At 41.6% G+C, this 20,477-nt stretch overlaps 1 protein-coding gene across 2 annotated transcripts; it reads left to right on the top strand.

The window, feature by feature from the left end:
- The first annotated feature begins 1,067 nt into the window (after positions 1-1,067).
- On the top strand, positions 1,068-19,188 carry ETS2 (ETS proto-oncogene 2, transcription factor). 2 transcript variants are annotated; one of them, XM_073360648.2, is made up of 10 exons: positions 1,068-1,374; positions 5,917-5,988; positions 9,692-9,812; positions 11,626-11,745; positions 12,083-12,283; positions 13,306-13,389; positions 14,331-14,552; positions 14,679-14,946; positions 15,589-15,703; positions 17,676-19,188. In XM_073360648.2, exons 2-10 carry the CDS (start codon positions 5,917-5,919, stop codon positions 17,889-17,891), a joined length of 1,419 nt encoding a protein of 472 aa, XP_073216749.1. In that variant the 5' UTR covers positions 1,068-1,374; the 3' UTR covers positions 17,892-19,188. The 2 variants fall into 2 exon arrangements, with proteins under 2 accessions (XP_073216749.1, XP_073216739.1); XM_073360638.2 differs by having other exon boundaries at positions 1,068-1,747.
- The last annotated feature ends 1,289 nt before the right edge of the window (positions 19,189-20,477 follow it).

Below are 20,477 nucleotides of genomic sequence, written 5' to 3'. Positions count from 1 at the left end.
TGCCCAAGAGCCTGACACACCTCATCTTACAATAGTTTGGTACATCATTTGGTGTAATTAAAAACTAAATATTTTATATGCTTGTGACGTTCTTAGCTTCACAGATTCCAAGGCCAGGCAGGACCAGGATTATCACCTAGCCCTGTGGTTTTCAAACCATGGTCTGCAGACCCCTGGGGGTCCGCACACTATGTGTAAGGGGTCCGCAAAAGGCTGTCGTTGCCACAGAACAGCAGTTACAATCCTCAGGGGTCCGTGGGCTATGTCTAAGATTTTCAAAAGGGTCCACACCTCCATTCACAATTTTTAGGGATACACAAATGAAAATAAAGGCTGAAAACAGCACTTAATTTGTGTCAGGGCTCAGCCCTGGCACCTTTAGGCTTAGAAGTTCATCGCCCAGCACCTTTGGGCTTGCGGCATCAGGTATGATTATAAAAAAAAATTGTTTGAACCCCAGCACCTAAATGTGTGAGCCCGGGCTCCTCCTTCATACAAATTAAGCACTGGTTGAAAACCACCGATCTAGTCTCAGGGGGTGGCCATGTTAGTCTGTATCCACAAAAACAACAAGGAGTCCGGTGGCACTTGAAAGACTAACAGATTTATTTGAGCATCAGCTTTCGTGGGTAAAACCCCCACTTCTTTGATCCTGTATAACAGGGGCCGTAGAACGTCCCCCAAATAATGCTTAGAGCAGAGCTTTTAGAAAAACATCCAGTCTGAATTGGAAAAACAAAATCATCCCCGATGAAGAAGTCCCCCGGACCCTGGGAGAGAATCACGGCCATCTCCCTCAAAGGATATAGGTATTTCTTCCCCCCTCTCTCTTCTTTTGTGATGTAAACTCCTCAAAGGCAGGCTGGCCCCCTCCCTTCGGGGAAGAAAACAACCAACAGACGGAGGAGAGAGGCGGGGGCCCGTGAAAGCCCCAGCCCAGGCTCCGTTCGCACCCGGGCGGGGGAGGGGGTGGCGGCTGTTGGCTTGGCAGCCCCGGCCGACTCGAAAGGACAACACCCGCGATAAGAAAAGGAAGCGGCTCTTCCGCCTCCTCGTGTAAGCCGGGGAGGCCGGGCCCGCAGGGAGGCGCGCTCCGCCCCCTTTTCCTGCCCGCTGAAGAGCCCGCGGGAGGCTCGGAGGAGCGCACAGAGCGGAGCGCGGCGCACTCGGAGCCAGCAGCCGCGGCGGGCACAGCCAGCGCCCACGCACCGCACCGCGCCGCCCCCCGCGCCCCGCCCCTGCAAAGGCGATTTTGGCTCCGGACGAGGCGGCGGCGTCGTTTGGAGGCGGGAGCAGCAGCAGCAGCAGGAGGAGCAGGAGCGAGCGCTGGGCTTGGAGAGCTTCCCGGCGGGACCTCGGCTCGGGGCGGCCCAGGTAAGGCGCAGGATTCAGCCGCCCGGCGCGGCGCGGCCCGGAGGGGGGCGCGATGGATTTGAAGGGGGCGCTCGGCCGCCGCGTGGATCCGCAGCCTGTGCCGCTTGTCTCACGCTGCCCGCTCTTGCGCGGCGCCTGCAGCGCGACCAGCCCCCGCTTCTGCCGCCGCCCCCGCCGCTGGAGGGGCCGCCGGGCCGCAGCGGGCTCGGGATCTGCCCCGGCGCCCAAACTTTGCGGGAGGGAGCCGCCTCGAACTGCGGCGCGGGCAGCGCCCTGTGCGCGGAACGACCCTTCCTCGCCCCGCTCCCTCAGCGAGCCCGGCTGCTCCCCCCGCCCGGTTTGGCGTGTAAGGGAATCGCTGTATTTTATATGGGTGAGTCAGATGACATCGGGTTAAGTAGGTGAGAGCCGATTTGGAGTCAAGCGGCGAGGGCCCATCGAAATTGGTTTTTGAAGGTCGTGTCCCGTCCCCCGTCCCCGTCCCCCCCGCCGCCTTACAGGGAGGCTCTTCCTAGCCTTGCCGGTGTGAGAAACATTTAGAAGTTCTTTTAGCCTGGCTGGTCTTACGCTGAATTGTGAGTTCTTGGAATCTATCGCTGGATTATGATGATCTCCTTTATCCTCCTAGTGGGGTAGGAAGAAGGTGGCGCATACTTAAACATTGTTTTATACATTGTTTCTGATACTCTGGAAGCTTGAGCAGTAGGTTAAACGTTGGAACTCACCGAAGTCCCTTGGATGTGACTGTGTTGGGGGGCAACGAGGGGTGTGGTGGGTTTTTTGTTTTGTTTTTTAGTAGCAAAGACTGGCTGACATGTCAGCCAATACGACTGTTTATTGTTACCTTACAATACAAATGCGGGGGGGGGGGTGGAGGGGGAAGAAGAGGGCTGGGGGGAGCAAACAGATTCAACAGCAGCAGCTTTTACATAGGAGTCTATGTACATTACAGTATAAAGTCAGTTTAAAAAAATTAAATCCAAGTTTTAAAAGCCCCTTGTGTGATCTAAAACCAGTAACCAGGAGTTTGGGTGAGAACTATATAGATTCTCCCTCCCCCAATACGTCTAGAAATATTTTTCTAAGCCACCATTTGATAGGCAGATGCATCAGATGTTTTTGGTCTGGTTTTTGTTTTTTTGTTTGGGTGGTTTATGTTAAAGGTGGTGGTGGGGGGTTGTTTTGGTTTTTTGGTAGTTCTGGTTGCATGATTTCTACACCTTACTTTTTTATGGGCAAGTGTGTCAGCCGTGACAAGTCATCTATCTTGTAAGGAAGCATCACTCCTAACTGGAATCAAATAGTTAAACTTAGAAATTAAGAGCTTCCTTGATTTTTTTTTTTTTTATTTTTATTTTTTTAAAGCCCATTGTAAGAAACACTTTGAAGTCCGATGGAGTTTTGCTTAGGAAGAACTGGTGGATCTAGCCTATGAAGACTAGCTGCCTAATTAGTTAGGTCTCAAATATTAACACCGATTTTAGTTTTTCTTTTGAATAGGTACAGGTTTACTCTAGGTAAAGGAAGTACCTGGTTATTGCTGAAAGAAGTTGACCAGCATTCAGAAGTATTAGTTAATTGCTTGATCCTGTTGAGTCTGTTCAGGTTCACCCACTCTCAGCCGTGCACAGGTGTTGACAAAGGTGTTCTGCTAGTTACTCATTGTAGCCAACGAGAATCAGTTGTCAATGTTTAGTGGAGGAGTGGGTAGTGAGGCCCAGTCACATTGAGCCGTTGTGTCTTTTTAAGTTCTTAAAAAGACACATTCACCATCCCAATGAAATACTCCAACTTTAAGTCTCTCTGTTGCAAAGATCTGTATCGCACACTCCGCCCAGTTTATTTTCCAGTATGCTGGTGAGTTCCCTATCACAGAGCTGGAAACCCTTGCCTCATTGGTTGATCACCCAAACTGGTAACACTATGAATAACTGTATCCTTTCATTTGTCATACAAGTTGTACTTGAAGAATTTGATCAAAGGGAAAAAAAATATATTGATGAGGATTTTGGTGCATAATTGTGTGCTACAGAGTCTATTTCCAGTTGCCTTCAAAACATAACACTGACAAAGTGATTGTGTGTGGTTGAAATAGCAAGTGAGCAGACTGGCATAGAGAAATAGTGTTCAGTTTAATATACTGGAAGAAATGCCAGTTACACCTTTTTAAATACTACTTGTATTGTGAACACTTACTGAGACCAAAAAAAGACAAGTAAAATCCTAGTCCTCTTGAAGTCATTGGCAAGATTACAGTTGACTTCGGGGCCAGGATTTCACCTGAAATCTTCAGACTAATCACAATAAATGATGGGCCAAAAATTAAGGTTATTGGGAAAACATACGCAAAAGCATTTCTGCATCACAAATTGCAGCTATATCTAGAAGTTGAGGCTTATAGCTAGATACTATTAAATTAAAAGGAGTAGTAACAGAGACTAAAAAGCTTTAGAAATTCATGATACTCTGAAAAGGAGCAACAACAGGATTAACAGGATAAGATGTTAATTTAAAATTGTAATATCTTCAGGGGAGGGACGAGGGACACTTGAGTGAATTTATGACCTGAACTGTGGAGAGATCACTGTTCATTACCAACATGCTCATAAAAGAGAGAGGATATTTTGTGTTCTCATTTCCACAAAATCACACCAGTTAGCATTTTCCATATTTAGGTGAAGTTTGCCTGACTGTATTCCTTTCAAATGCAGTTGTTCTCTGTTTTCAGTCATTGTTTTGTATGTGGAAGAACAGTTGACACTAAAGCCAAAATGAGCCTTTAAGCTTAAATATTTAGGATTTTGAGTGATCGGACAAAGGAGAGGAGAAAAGAGGCTGGTTTTATTGGTTTATTTTTATAGATACTTTGGATGTTTATCATTACAGCAAGCTGTATTTGTTTTGCTTAGACCTTCTTTGATTTGCTTAGTTTCTTTTGAGTACTTGATTTTTTTTAAATATTTTATTTTTACATGTGTATATAGAAGTAACCAAGGGGGGCAGAAATAATTTAGTTTTCTAATAGCTACAGCTTTGATGTAGGAATGGTGGGGCTGACCTTTTCCTGATATGGCATTTATGGACTAATATTAGTTTCTAAACACTTTCTGTGAAGGTGGAGAAGCCAGCATTGTGCTAAGACCAAATGAAAGGAAAAGTTTTAAATGAACAGTGTCTCAGTGGATTCTGATAAATCACTTTTGTTCAATGTGGTTTGTCCTTATGATAAGCCAGAGCAATGCCCGTAAGCCTACGTTACAGCCTTCTGTTTGAGTGAGCTACTATGAATATGTCACTATTTTGTCAAACATAGATTAGAACTAGTCATAAAATCACACACAATTCTGTTTCTGTATTATAGGCCATAGGACAGTATTTTTATGCTACTGCAGACAAGTCTGTTATCAGTCCCATTATATTACAAACCCTCTTAAGATGTTGAGTTTATAACTGTAGTAAGATATTTTAGGCAGAAACTTAGCAGACAGTTGATCCTCAAACAAATATTTTTACCGAACTTGGTTACATTTTAAGTTATGTGCAAAACAGTAGTGTAACACTTTGGGGATATTTTCTTTAATAAATACTCAGATCAGTCTTTGGAATAGACTCTGTTGCGATTTCCATAAAAAGGGAGAGAATGGAAAATGGGTAATAGAATTAAAATATCTACCAGACAGTCAACTTTTTCAGAGATGCATCTTACTGCATGTTCCTTCTGATGTGTTCAAAGTACCTAACCCTGTAGTGTTGTGAAATTACATCTGCTCACAATGGATTATTGCTTATTTTGCTTAGTCTCCAAATACTGTTTATTCAACTGATTGTCAAAGGGTAAATAACGGAAACTTGTATCCATCTATCAGAAGCTACATTTTTCTTAGGCTAATAATTCACATTATAAACAACCTGTATTCAGTACTTGATTGCGTATTCTGGATTGTCCCAAAAGACATATTGTCCAAGATTTAGTTCCAAAATATTTTGAGTGAAAACAAAGAGGACTCGCTAAATCTTACATGCAACCCCACACCCTAATTGGAAAGGGAAAGTCGTAAGTCGTTTATGGGTGTTTAGTAAAAATCCAGTAAACAAAGTCAAAATTCAAAAAGTCAAAGCATGAACATTTAAGGCACTGGAACCAAAACTTGAAGACACCTAGGGATAAGCAATGAATAGTTGGCAAGCAAAGAATTTCTGTAGGCCTGTAAACTTAAATTCAACAAACTTAGGTACTAGGAAGACTTTCATCTTGTATGCGAAGAGCTTGATCCGCTTCTCACATATACATCTCCTACCATTTTAATGTCAATGATTTTGATGGAGTTCATCCCAATTCAAACTGTGTAAATCAGGCCCGGTGTTGAGGACACAGTACTCAAGATGAAAGCTTTCATATTCTTGCCTTGTCAGAGGATTCTCTGAATGAAGCATTTTGTTGCATTACAAGTTTATGGTCTACAGTAGAGCAGATAAGGTGCTCCTGTTAATGGACTCACCTTTGCAAGAACACATTTTTCATACGTTCTCTTTTCATTTCAGATGAGTGACTTTGGAATCAAGAACATGGATCAGGTAGCCCCTGTGTCTAATGTCTACAGAGGAATGCTCAAGGTGAGTTTTCCTAGGAGAGATGCTAAAAACAAGTGGCCTAAACTCCCACTCCATGCGTGTATTTCTCATGTTAGTGAGAGACCTGCATATGCATGCTGAAGAGAGACTATGCTAACTACATTTGGGTTCCTTCTTGCTGATGTTTATTTTTATAAGATAAGGAACAAACACTTTATACCTAGCCATTTAAAGCACCCTGTTTAAACAGGAAAATATACATTTGACAAATCCATCTTAAAGATTGGAAAGCAAGATGAAAAGTCAGATTCTGATGTTCAATTTATTGAACTCAATCAGAATTGTGCAAGTAAGGGCAGCAGGACTGGGTCCTAGATGGTCTTTCTACATTTAACTTCATGCAAGGCTGTCAATGTCTTTTGATAGGACTGATGTATGTAAAAGCATTGGTCTAGTATGGGAAAATTAAATTCTCTGTGGTTATGTGCAAATCTACCAAATGAAAATCTAGAGTAAAATGCATGAAAACAAAACTATTCAGTCTTATATGTAAGAAACGGTTGTTCAAATGTCTTGACTTGCTTTGAAAGATATTTACAAATCGAGGACAGGTTAGAAAAAACAGAATTTAAAAGATTTCATTTTTGTAACTGTCTGCAAGAACATCCATTTAACATACTTTTTGTAATTATTCATGAAAGGTCTTTAGCAAGCATTGGTCGCTTGTATTGTGATGATCAAGGAAAAGCAAATAAAGACCAGTCAAACTCTTTTTGGCCTAGAATGTTATGAGAAATGCTAGTGTTTGAGGCTATATCACAGTCTCGTTTAAAGTCAGTTACAAATGTGTGTTTTTGTTTTTTGTTTCTCCTCTTCTCTCACCCCCCCCCCACCCCCTGGCTTATATAATTTGTTTTGCTAACCAGCAACCAAATATTCATTTCATAGAGCATAATAGGAAGCTTTATGTGAAATTTGTGAATTGAGTGCTCTCCCATGCAGGAGTTATGCCAGGCACAAAGGAAATTGGAGTTAGATGACAATTTGTCGCAATCTTAGGTCAACCCTTATGACTCTTGGAAACAACTATGCAATGGTGAAATATTCTTTTGGATTTGCTTCAAGTTTTGCACAGTTTATTACTAAATTTATACATAACTGCCATGAAACCACATAATGCCCCACCCCCTCTTTTTTTTTTTTTGGTTGACTGAGTAAAGTGAGCAGGATTTATCCCATATGGGGTTTTATTACCTATTCAGAGCAATGTTCAAACATTAACTAATACATTTTACATTTCTGAAATATGAGACATGGGTACAGTATGCTTTCTACTCATTCATATACTACTGCTTTTTTTCCCTTCAGTGAGTCACTGTAACGGTCATTTATTTACACAAAATACAGGAGTTTCCAGATTATGTTGAAAGATCTTGGCCTTTTCTCTAGATACAAATGGTGAATCAGAGCTATTATCTATTAACATTTAAAGCATTTTTTAGTAGCAGACCAGACCAGCTGGTTTTAACAACTATTTCACAGATAACAAAAATCTTTAAAGTATCTTTACTCTGACTTTTCTTATTGCTATCATATGTACACGAACAATCTTAATTAGTCTGAACAATATTACTTACACTGAGCTGACCAGCAGAGTTAATTTTTGGACTAAATTAGCCATTAGAAGGAAGACTTCTAGATTTTTCTTCATGCCAGCCTCTTCCTTCTGTGGGTCATAGGCTGCTATGAATTGCACCCTGAAATGCATAGCAACTTTTTATAAAAAAAACAACCTCAGTACTACATGCAAGCCAAAGTGTGTGTCTGTCTTGAGTTTCTGCCCAGCCAGTTTACAAAACAAAAATAGCACCATACACCAAAATAGAAAAGCTGTAAACTCCAGAAAGGAACCATGGTGGATTCAGGAAAGACCAGATAGTTAATATGCTATTCTGCAAAAACAATTTAAGTTAGTACAGTCAATTGAGACCAAATCTGTGTTATGCTGAGGAGCATTAGTTTATTCTCACCAGAAATCTGTACCTTGGCATGAACATTTAAGTGGATGCCTAAGCAAATAGGAACTGTCTACAGATATTGTATGTGGTTCCTTAGTCTCTGGCTCCCCTTTACTGCAGATGCTCTCATATGGGTATCATTGCTGTGCCCTGTAGCTTTTCAAATACTGTATCCACAGGTTTGGGTTGTGGCTTTTGGTTTGTGTTTTTAAATCTCATCAATAGGAATGTCTAGTGATAGCCTCTACCTGTTGCTACAAGTCTTGTTCATGACTAGTTGGCATGTTAAGTATAAACTTATTCAGCTCACTTTGGTAGAAAAAGCTTGTAACTTTTAGACCTATTTATGAAGAAGGGGTGCATGTGGCCTGGGAGATTCAGTAATAACTTCGCATGTACACCACCTCCCAACTAGAGCACTTCAGAGTTTGAATGATAGACAAGATTTTCTACAAATATTTGTAATCTTTAATAAAAGTGACTATTAGCTCATCAGAAATCTCTCCTTTTCCCCCTCAAACATTCTATTATAGCCAGTCCTACTTATTCTTGTTAATTGGTTTAAACTAGCAAAGAATCATTGGAGACTGCTGCGGATTAACAAGCTGCTTTTTATGAAATGCAGTAGTTGGTACAATCCGGTTACCTAAACCATAAAAATAAAATAAACCTAAGAAAAGACTCTACTTCATAAATCCTGTAAGACTGTTTGTTTTACAGTCTTAAGTAATATCATTCAGATTGAATATTTCCAAAAATATAAGTAAGCTTACTTGCGTCTTCATGTTGGCAATTATTTTTGTTATACTAGAAGGACTAGTGAATTATAATAATTAGCACTTGAAGTCATCATTAGCTGTCTGTTACAAGGCTAAAAATGATAGTAACATCTCTTTACAATTTAGCAATCCGTTAAAATTTAGATACACACCTGTTAAAATGGCTGCTAGTTGTGCCTACTATAACTAAAGTTTGTAGTTTTCATTGTATCTCAGTAGTCTAGCATCTTTTAATTCAAAGATGCAGCTGTCACACTGTAAAGCAGCCTTTTCAAACACAGTCTTGCAGAAGACTGCCTCCAGTCAATAACCGCTCACCCGGGAACTTGATCCTCTCACCTTCATGGAGGTAGAAGCATCAGTGCCTAATTGGGGTCATTTAACTTCTAACAATTTAATGCAGGCAGCATTGTCTTTGAAAAGATTAAACACAGCTCTTTTGCATTTTAGTGTATCAGAGTGGCACAGTCAAAAATCAGAAGGCCAGATCCTCAGTTTATGAAAATCAGCTTAGCTCCAGTGAAGTCAGTGATCTATTCTTATTTACACCATCTGTGGGTCTGGCGCAGAAGGAGAGGAAACTTAACAGAAAAATTAGTTCATCTGCATTATATAAACATAGCATTCATCTATTTTGTATAATGTGTAGCTTAGTATACCACTGTTCATGTTGTAAAAAAAATGATTACCATAGGACATACAGAATGTGCCACACAGGAAAGTGAACGCTGCTGTTAGAATCTTTTGCATTTTTATTTTAACTATGCAACCCTTAACATTGCATTAATAGTTATTTGTTTATACTCTGAACTCATGGTTTAATAGTTTTCAGAAGATAGTACCTGGAGAGAGTGTACATACAAACAACCTGTCCTCTTTGTAGTTGCTGTTAGCAGTGCTCTAGCAGAATACTTACACTGAATATTCTTTTTCTAAACTGTTTTGCAGCATCAACCAGCATTTGATGCCTTTGACGTCACAAACTCTCTGTTTGCAGGATATTTTCCCTCATTAAATGAAGATCAAACCCTTCAAGAAGTACCAACAGGATTTGATTCGATTTCTTATGGTAAATATTGCTTGCGTTTTTAGTTTGATCAGCCACATCAGTCAAAATAGAAAGTGCTGGGTTCTCTAAGTAGGTTTCTGTCACTGTTACCTACGATGCACAACAATAAATCTTTAATAATAGAGAAGACTTTTTTTTAATATTACCTTAAGACTTCAGTCCTGCAGACATTTACATACATTAAGTTTTTTCACATGAGTAGTTCTATTGCTGGCTTACAGCTTCCCATAGCGGAAACCTACACTGTAGTAGGGTGTGTGAATATAAGAGGATCTGTTGTCTGTAGAAGGCCAGTTAGGCATACTGAGGCAGAATTAAAAAGGTCTTTGGATGTGTGTATCTGTTAAGATTAACATTACTAATAATCTTTACCTACCTTTACTTACTTGTTCATTTCTATAACTCAAGTTGGTGTATTTTTAAAATGGGGAAAGACAGAATATTAGAGCTGTATTTAGTCCCGCTGAACTAGTATAAATGTAGAACTCTGCAAGGTCCTTGGCCCCCTTTCCCTCAGGTTTATTGTGCAGCTTTAGAAATTTTGCATAAGTAACGCACTGAAATCCTTGTAGCAGGACTGTACTCAAAGTTCTCAATTTACCTTCACCTCAGATCTCTCTGACTGGCTTATTCCTGAGCTACTCCAATACAATGGTGATGGGTGTTGCACCTAAGTTTTTAGTCAGCCTTGCAGTGAGCTCCACATGTGTGCAGAGGTTCACCTGCTTGCTCACGTGGAGCTCATTGCAGACCATAGATAGCTAGATTAGCTTTGCAGATTCATGCACAGTCCTAAAGCCTGACAGCTTATCTCATGCGTATGCATGCTCTCCCTGTGACATTAACTTTATTAGATATAGCAATTATTAATAACATGAGTGCAACCTAACTGTGTCAACTACAATCTGTGCACTCGTTTTCAAAGAGATTTGTGGAAAGTTGAAAGTTTGAAGAAGTATTGACCAGCTGGTTTCAAGCTAGAGGGAACCCAAGGAAATGTCTGACACCAGTCAGAATATCAAATCCGGGTAACTTTTTAAAATGACAGATAATGCAAAAACAATTTGACCAATTTTCTTCAAACTTTACTTGAAAATGCTCTTTACTTCCAGAAGAAGTCTGGAAATTTTCATGCCAAATCTTTCTAATAAAGAAGATAGGATGGGGGCTAAATTATTCCTTTGAATGGAAGTTGGTTGCAGCATTAACTAAGGAGTTGATTATGAATTTATAACAATTTATGGCTGCATAAAATTCAAGTACCAGGATCATCAGCCAGTTACATTTTGGGTCACAAGCTAGTTCCCAATGCCAAATTTATGTATTACACTCTAACCATTGAATAATACATGACAACACCACAAATTCAATTGACTGATCTACGCATGAGTGGGTCTGACATTCAATCTAGTGCAGTGTTCAATGTACCACAAGCCAACTCATCATTACTACCCTCCTCGTTACTTGGTTCTCAAGCTCAGTGCAGGGTATCCAGAGTTGACAAGAGGTCACTTGGCTCTTGGATTATAGAGGAGAGAAGAGGAAGAAGCAGTCGTCTTGTTTTCTCATAAAGATAATTGACTCTACATAACAAAGGCATACTTCTTACTACCAAAGTCAATCTGAGTCTGCATCATTAGCTGCGACAATCTTACGCTGGCATAGAAATAACTATTACAGATAGGGCTTGCCATATTTGGTCCCATTTTATAGTTGGAAGCCTCTTTTGCTCGTTCTTTAACATTGTGGATTCTTATTTGTCTGGTCCATTAGCCTAAATGCTAATGTCTCCACTCCTCCCCCTTTCTTTTAGAGTCAAACAGCTGTGAATTGCCTCTCCTAACCCCATGCAGTAAGGCCGTTATGAGTCAAGCTTTAAAAGCTACTTTCAGTGGCTTTGCAAAGGAACAGTGTCGTCTGGGTATCCCAAATAGTAAGTGCTTTCTTTTTATAATCTTTTTAGTGCAAAATGATGCTGATTGGTTAGATGACGAGAATAGCAAGTAAACTGAGCTCATCCACTGATTAAAAGAATATAGAAGGAAAAATTAGGGCAGTGATTTAAAATTAAGACTAAATCATTGATATTTGAGCTTCAGAAGTAGATATCCTAGATAACTCTCTTTTAAACATGAGCCCTCACTCTCAATATCTTTTTACCTATACTTTTATTTTAGGTTCTTATGAACATAAATATCAAGAGTTGCCTCTAAATGTTACGCGTTTTTCTTTTCTCTTCCACAACTACCCCCCCACCCCCCCATTTGCAGATCCTTGGCTATGGACAGAACAGCAGGTTTGCCAATGGCTTTTTTGGGCTACCAGGGAGTTTAGTTTGGCAAATGTGAACTTTCCTCAGTTTGTCATGAACGGCCAAGACTTGTGCAACCTGGGCAAGGAACATTTCTTGGAGCTGGCTCCTGATTATGTAGGTGACATTCTGTGGGAACACCTGGAACAGATGATAAAAGGTAACTAGAGAGCCAAAAAGGACGACTCCTCTGTGATCCTAACAAAGCAACCCCCTCAAACAAAATGGTGATGTATTTCACCGAGTTGTGGTTTTGTAATTGCCTAAAAAAATTCAAAGTGAATTTTTAAAATCTTTAAACATTATCAAAGGTAGCTTTAAAAAATCACTTTCTGGAGAGCATAAAAGCAATCAGTCGTTTCTAGCTTGTCAATTACTGCCAAACTGCAGTTCTCTCAGCAGCAGTTTTATACAGAATAGTCATTGATATAAATGAGATTAGGATGGATCTGATGCAATATATAATTCAAATCAGAAAAATGTAACCAAAAGTCAAACTAGGTCAAGTCATGTTACTAGTGACTTTTACCAGTGTTTTGGAATAAGTCAGTGAATGAATGTAAGAGTGACAGAGACTTCAGGGTCTTTTCATTGAGACAAAAGAAGGATGAGGACAAATTTTGTCGAGGGGCTTCACATGGATGCAGGGATCTACCCACCCTAATCCTCCAACAAGATGAGAGCCAAAACAACTACATTGAAAAAAGGGAGAACTTTTTTTTTCTTTTCCCATTGTTACCATAAGTTGTCTTTTTCATTTAAGCATTTGTTAAACAACTTTGGAAGTTGAGTGTTCTTTTGTCTAGCTGGGTTTTGGTGATTTTGCTTTTTGTCTTTTCACTGTTATAGTCCTGTGTGTAAAACACTTACCTAATGCCCAGATCCTACAAACTTTTAAGTATGGGTATATAATCCCCATGACTTCTATGGGACTGCACATGTGCATGAAGTTAAGCAATTGCTGAAATGTTTGCAGGATCAGGGCCTTAAATGTGTTGCAGATTTTTAGACCGATTGAATATTAGAATTCCATCGGCATGAAATTTTCCCTACCAGCAGTTATTTCTTTGAAAGTTTGTCGGGTAACTAACTTCATGACTGTCACAAATACCTCCAGTTGCCTTGAAGTTCCCCATAATGTCCTGGTCAGATGTATAAAAAGGATATTTGTTCTGTTTTCAGACAGTCAAGAGAAGACACAGGACCAATATGTTGAAAACTCTCATCTTACCTCAGCCCCACACTGGGTCAATAACAACTCGTTAAGTAGGTATCCTGATTTGGTTGACATTTAAAATCCCTTCCTTAGCATTATGCTGCACGTGATATCACAAACTGTAATTCTGCAAGTTGGTTTGAACACTGAAAATAATCAGACTAGATATTTTTTTTGAGGCAAATCTTGGAGTCTGTGAAACCAGGAGGAAAGAAGACAGTGTGAAAGCTGTGGTTAATAAAAGTCAAGTCTTGATTTTTGGCAATTCATTTACCAAAAACAAATTTGGGATTTCATAACTTTTCTGCACAAATAAATGGTTTAGTACAAACTGGCCATTACCACAACTACCAGGCTGAATCTAAAGCAGCACTGATGGGGGTCCAGCAGGAGTCATGTTTTTGGTTCTTTTTGGTAGAAGAAAGGTGGAGGCAATATGAAGCCTCAGAGGGCAGATGGAGTAAATAGGGAGGGAGAGGACAGGGACCAGTGGCCCTCTCCTGACATCTCTCTTCCCCCCCTACCCCAGGCTGCTTATGTGTATGAGGTTGTATTTTCAGCACAGTATTTCTCAATCTGCTGATCAGTTAACAAGAGAGGAATCCTGCTATGGACCACCTAGCCCCCTCCCCAGCACTTTCTCTCTGTTCTGTCATTCTGGGAAACCACAGAGAGCTCTGTGCGCAACTGGCAATCTGTAAATCATACGGCAGATACTGGTTGTGTGATACAGAACCTGGTTAAACCCTAGTGCAGTCAATTGGAGTCCTTCCGCTGACTTTAGTAGACTTTTTGGATTAGACCCATACCCTATCGTTCCTACTCAGTCAAGTTTTCAGCTTAAAAATATTTTTTTAGTGGCATAACTGTATGTCTGTGTTGCAGTGGAAGGGTTGACTTGGTTTTGTTCTGCTTACATGAAGGTATTACGTTTATGAGAAGGATTGTAGTGAATAACTAATCCATTCCTTCCCCCCCCTTGTCATTTTAGGTTTTAATTCAGAACAGGCCCCTTATGGTATGCAAATGCATAGCTACCCCAAAGCCAGCCTCCTGAGTGACTTATGTCAGACTTCTGCAGGACCAAATCTCCTCAGCCCAGATCAAGAATTTTCGATGTTCCCCAAAGCTCAGTTAGAGACCGTCAGCGTGAACTACTGCTCCATGACCCGCGACTTCACAAACAATCTGAACTTGCTGATGGATAACTCTGGTAAGATTTACCTTCTCCATTTGCTAATTATTAGTTTAAGGCTCTATACTCTGTGCACTCTTTTTTACTTAATGTGGCTTATACATACAAAATAAACTGAACAACAACCATTATTTAATTTTTTAGGTAAGCCCAGAGAGCATGAATCAAGTGACAGTGGCACAGAAAGTTATGAAAGCACAGATTCTCAACTTCAGTCCTGGAACAGCCAATCCTCTTTAGTGGATGTACAACGTGTGCCCTCTTATGAAAGTTTTGAAGATGATTGTAGTCAGTCTCTATGTCTGAATAAACCTACAATGTCTTTCAAAGACTACATTCAAGAAAGAAGTGATCCTGTAGAGCAAGGGAAACCAGTTATACCAGCAGCAATTCTAGCAGGCTTTACAGGCAAGTGATGTCCCACAATATATCTCTTGTTCTCTTGCTTCTGATCCCTTGTGTGGGTATATGTCCGTTGTGATAAAGGAAGAGTGTACCTCTCAACCTCCCTTACTCACTGTTTGTTCATGAATGATTTATTCACTAATAATGCAATATTCTAGTAAAAAACAGCCTGTTTTAAAACCTGGAATGCATTCTATTCTTGGTAGAGCTCCATCTGCCTAAAAAGAAGGGAAACTCCAGACAAAACAGTCAGTTCAAGGAGTTCACCAGCACTGACTCACCCACTAAGCACTTGTTCCTAGACTACTTAACTCAGGCAAAATGCTCATCACTGGAAGCTTCATCAGGGCACGGACTTTAGTTTAGGACCTTTAAGGTTTTAAATATAGCTGCCAGCAGAAAGGAATGAAGTGAAGGGGTGGGGGAGAAGTAAAGCTTGGTTCAAATAACTACTTTGAATTAAAATAGTGTACTCAATTCATTATAATGTATCCTTCAGCAGATTCCTGTTACAGAAACAGTCGTTCTTTGCCTCAGCCAAACATTTTAAAATTATATCAGTTAGATAAACCTTAGGATTATGGTATGTGTCTTACTATAGCCTTTAGTTGTGGCTAATAATTTTACTCTTCTTGGTTTTTACAGGCAGTGGACCTATACAACTGTGGCAATTCCTTCTGGAGTTACTAACAGACAAATCCTGTCAGTCATTTATTAGCTGGACTGGAGATGGATGGGAGTTTAAACTTGCTGATCCAGATGAGGTATGTGGCCAGTTGTGACTGAATAAAAACCTAGGGCCTGATCCTCCATCAGAGAAAGGCACACCCCTCAACGCAAAGTGTTTACAAGATCAGGAGTCTTTGCCTCTGTAAACGTTTTACTGCTGGGTGACTTCGAGAGCATCCGTCAAGTACTTAAATGTACATAAAAGTTTAGTGTATTATAGTCCTGTCTTTGCATGCTGCCTTTACATTTAACTTGCAGCATTGCTTAACTGTTTAAGGAAAGTAACTTAACTGATAAAACCCCTGGGAATTGAGAGAAACATGGCAGATGCACAGAATAGTGAGGCCTTCAAAGGTCTGGTTTTTAGATATACATCAAATGACTGCTGTGATCATTTGGAAATTAGTCACTAACAGAATAAACTCCAACCCTCTAATTGACGATGGAACCCCTTTCTGACGCAGTTAAAGGGCCTGATCCGAGGCCTACAGAAGTCAATGAAAAGACTCCCATTGCCTTCAGTGAGCTTTGGATATGGCCTTAAGTGACTTAACCACCTAACCTAACGTGTGAGTTGTGTAGCTCTTTGAGAGAGAGGAATTCACCTTAACCTCTTCTCTTGCACTAACAATTTTTTTTTTTTTTTAAACCCTTTGTGGCAAGGTGCCTCATGCGCCCATCCACTACCTATTGGCATCATGCTCATAGACCAGAGGTGGGCGAAGTACGGCCGGTGGGCCATATGTGGCCCGTGAGACTGTCCTGCCTGGACCCTGAGCTCCTGGCCGGGGAGGCTAGTCCCTGGCCCCTCCCCCGCAGCAATGCCACTGCTGTGCTGCCAGCGCTCTGGCCCACCACTCCTGCCGGGTGGTGGGGCTGGCTCTGGCGGGCTGCGAGCTCCTGCTGCTCTGAGCAGCATGGTATGGGGGTGGGGAGCAGGGGGTTTGGATAAAGGGCAGAGGTTCTGGGGGGGCACTCAGGGGACAGGGAGCGGGGGGTTGGATAGGGGGGCAGTTAGGGACAGGGAGCGGGGGGGGGAGGGGGGTGAGGTCTCGGGGGGGGGAGGGGGGCAGTTAGGGACAGGGAGCGGGGGGGTTGGATAGGGGGTGAGGTCTCGGGGGGGGGGGAGGGGGGCAGTTAGGGACAGGGAGCGGGGGGGTTGGATAGGGGGTGAGGTCTCGGGGGGGGGAGGGGGGCAGTTAGGGACAGGGAGCGGGGGGGTTGGATAGGGGGTGAGGTCTCGGGGGGGGGGAGGGGGGCAGTTAGGGACAGGGAGCGGGGGGGTTGGATAGGGGGTGAGGTCTCGGGGAGGGGGCAGTTAGGGACAGGGAGCGGGGGGGTTGGATAGGGGGTGAGGTCTCGGGGAGGGGGCAGTTAGGGACAGGGAGCGGGGGGGTTGGATAGGGGGTGAGGTCTCGGGGAGGGGGCAGTTAGGAACAGGGAGCGGGGGGGTTGGATAGGGGGTGAGGTCTCGGGGAGGGGGCAGTTAGGAACAGGGAGCGGGGGGGTTGGATAGGGGGTGAGGTCTCGGGGAGGGGGGAGGGGGCAGTTAGGAACAGGGAGCGGGGGGGTTGGATAGGGGGTGAGGTCTCGGGGAGGGGGGCAGTTAGGGACAGGGGTCCCGGGGGGGGTTGGATAGGGGGTGAGGTCTCGGGGGATTGAATGGGTTGGAGATTCTGAGGGGGGCAGTCAGGGGATGGGAGGGGGCAGATGGGGGCAGGGGCCAGGCTGTGTGGGGAGGCACAGCCTTCCCTACCTGGCCCTCCATACATTTTCGCAACCCCAGTGTGGCCCTTGGGCCAAAAAGCTTGGCCCATAACTCAGATTGTTTAAGACTTCAGCTCTTACTCACCCAAGTATCCTCACTGATTTGATGGCATTTGAACCAACAAAATGACTTGGTTGCTAAATTAAGTTTAATTTTCCTATTTATCAGCTAACTGAGATAGTATGCTTTAATTGGTTTGTTCTGCCTTTCTCTCTTCTTCCCCCACCTTGGGGCTGAAGGTGGCACGACGATGGGGAAGGAGGAAAAACAAGCCAAAAATGAACTATGAGAAACTAAGCCGAGGCCTGCGCTATTATTATGACAAGAACATCATCCACAAAACATCAGGGAAACGCTATGTGTACCGGTTTGTATGTGACCTACAGAACCTGCTGGGGTACACGGCAGAGGAACTTCATGCCATGCTGGGAGTACAGCCAGACACAGAAGATTGAGCACTGCGATATCGTGCAAAACTAGCAGAGATTGCAAGATTTTGAACTGTGACTAGGACCCATCTGCAGTCAGTCTTTTCAGATTGGTGCAACTGTTAAGAAATAAGGACCTTGAACTGGTTTTGTAATCAGGGAAAGCTGAAGGAAGAAGTGGCCTTATTTCATCAGATGCAATGGCTTCAAGTATTGCTGCACCAAGTCCCTTGGAGCAGTGTGGAGGATGACACAGTGCCTAGCTCTAACCTGAAGACATGAAAATGCTCTAGGGTTAAATGTTTTGGCCTTTTATTATGGGTTGTTTTTAATACCAAAGGTTGGAGAGTGACCAGTTATACATCAGAATTCTAGCTCAAAACTTAACCACGTTGCTTACATCATGATATGCATTTTTAAAAAAAAAAACCTACTTAACCTTTTATTTTAAAGCCAAGAGTGAGACAGTTTGTATTGTACATTTTATTACACAAACATGTTAGGTACAGAAACAAAAGTTTTTTGTTTTATGTTTCAAAATTTGGTGTAGCAATTATAATTTTTTTCTTCCGAGGGGGGGAATCACACCATTTCAAGTCAGTTTGTATATATTTATATGTTGCTTCTTGAAGTTCTTTAATGTTCCTATTTAACAGATATTGTATAATGTAATTTAAACTAATTGTATGTGTGTTTGAAATAGGAAGAATGTAAATATTTGTCTCATGTTTGAATAGGACATACAACATTTTGCAGTTTGAGGAAGTCTGTTAAATGCCTTGTACATGATTATACTGTAGGCCTGTAATATGACAGTCAGATGGAGGGTATTGGTGAATATTTTGCCCTGACTGCAGTTGGTAAACTTTGTTCATTTTGGCATTTTTACAAGAAACTGATGTAATCTGGGGCATAAAGGGCCTGTTTCGCCTAACTGAAAAAAAAATTAACATGGATAAGTGGAATTTTTCTTGATAAATGGCGCATGTTTTTTCACTTCTATGCATGTCCTTTTAAAAACAATTTATATACAAGCTTTTTTTTGAGTTGTCTTTTTTTTCCCCTCTGGTTTATCCCATATGATTAAAATATGAATTCTATTTTTGGAAATAATTGTGGCTCCTTTTCAGAGATCAGGAGGGATTTATGTAGCAGCTAATTTTTATTGCAAAAAAAACAAACAATTCACTGAAAAAATGTAATTTGTAAGAGCCTTATTTTTTATCTGAGCTTGATGTACACTGAAATGTGTTGTACTGTGTGTGTGTGTGGGGGGGACGGACGGATGGACAAATCTTTATTAAAACATCTTAAACAGAAAAAATGGTGTGCATAATTTCTATGAATTCCTAAACATTTTGATTGGCTCTTATATTCCTTTTTTTGGGAACAGAAATACCTTCTAAAGTCACAGACCTGATTCTCAGACCAGTGTAAACTGGAAGGAAGTCTCTTGAAAAGAGTTGAAGTACCTCAGTGTACAGCTCTTGTGGGAGGAGAATCAGGCAATAACTCTTTGCAGTGGTGATTAGCTTTGTACAGAATATGTTGCACAAGGCTCTATGCCCTTCCTCAAACAGCCTTGTGCTGGCCTTCTCCCCCTTTACTGCTAGAGAGTACAGTACATATGTCTGATTCAAGTTACAAGAACTTATGTTCCCCCATCATCTGGAGAAGTTAATATTTTTCAAGAGTTTTAACTCAAACTGGCATTTGATCATTTGGATTAAGGTGAAGTGTGAATTTTAAAGTGCAATTATGGACCACTTATTCCAGAATAACTCCATGTTCTGTAGAAATGCTATTACAACCTAGTCCCAAACTGGTAAGCATGTGTGTAGGGTGCATAACTCCCACTCATGTTGGAAAACATTCCCAACACCTCTTGGTATGGAATAAGCTACTTTGCAAAGACCATAAGTCATTTGTTTCCCACCATAAGATAGTAGGCCATAACATGCCAGTCATTTTTAAGCTTGCCTCTCTCTAAAGGAGGAAAAAATGGAGGAAACAATATGATCAAGTGTTTTTAAAAGATAAATTGTCCTTGTTTTAGTAGTTACAAAAATAAGGGCCAAATTCTGCTCTCATTATGCTGAATTCAACCTACTGTAAAAGCAGAACTTGTAGTTTTATAAAGTGCTCTTTAAAACAAAATACAGTGGGAAAAGTTCTGAAACTTGGCCTTCTAAATGTCTTGGTCAGAACCTCCTCTGTCAATGGCTGTAGGATGCACCATGAGCTTTGAGGGCTAAATCATGCACAGGGACTGCCCTTCTTTCTAGCCTTTCCATGGCCCTTACAAGGGAAAGAGGGGGAAACACTGTGCTCACCCCACCCCATTTCAGGCCCACATATGGGGTCTGCTGAATTCAGGCTGCAGTTTGTAGCTGTCTTATCTGCAAACAGAGGAATGTATAGCTTGAACAGAAATACAGTTTCTAGGGCCTGAGCCAAAGCCCAATAAAGTCAATGGAAAGGCAGCCAAAATTGTCAGTGGGATTTGTAATGTACTACACTGTAGATACAGAAATGACTTGCTTCTAGCCTGGGTTTCTAGGATGGGTGTGGGGGGCAGGAGCCATCAATGTAGTATTTCCTTTACAGCCATGT

The sequence above is a fragment of the Lepidochelys kempii genome, chromosome 1 (genome assembly GCF_965140285.1).
Source record: "Lepidochelys kempii isolate rLepKem1 chromosome 1, rLepKem1.hap1, whole genome shotgun sequence".
NCBI lineage: Eukaryota > Metazoa > Chordata > Testudines > Cheloniidae > Lepidochelys > Lepidochelys kempii.
This window is presented reverse-complemented; position numbering and strand designations above follow the sequence as displayed.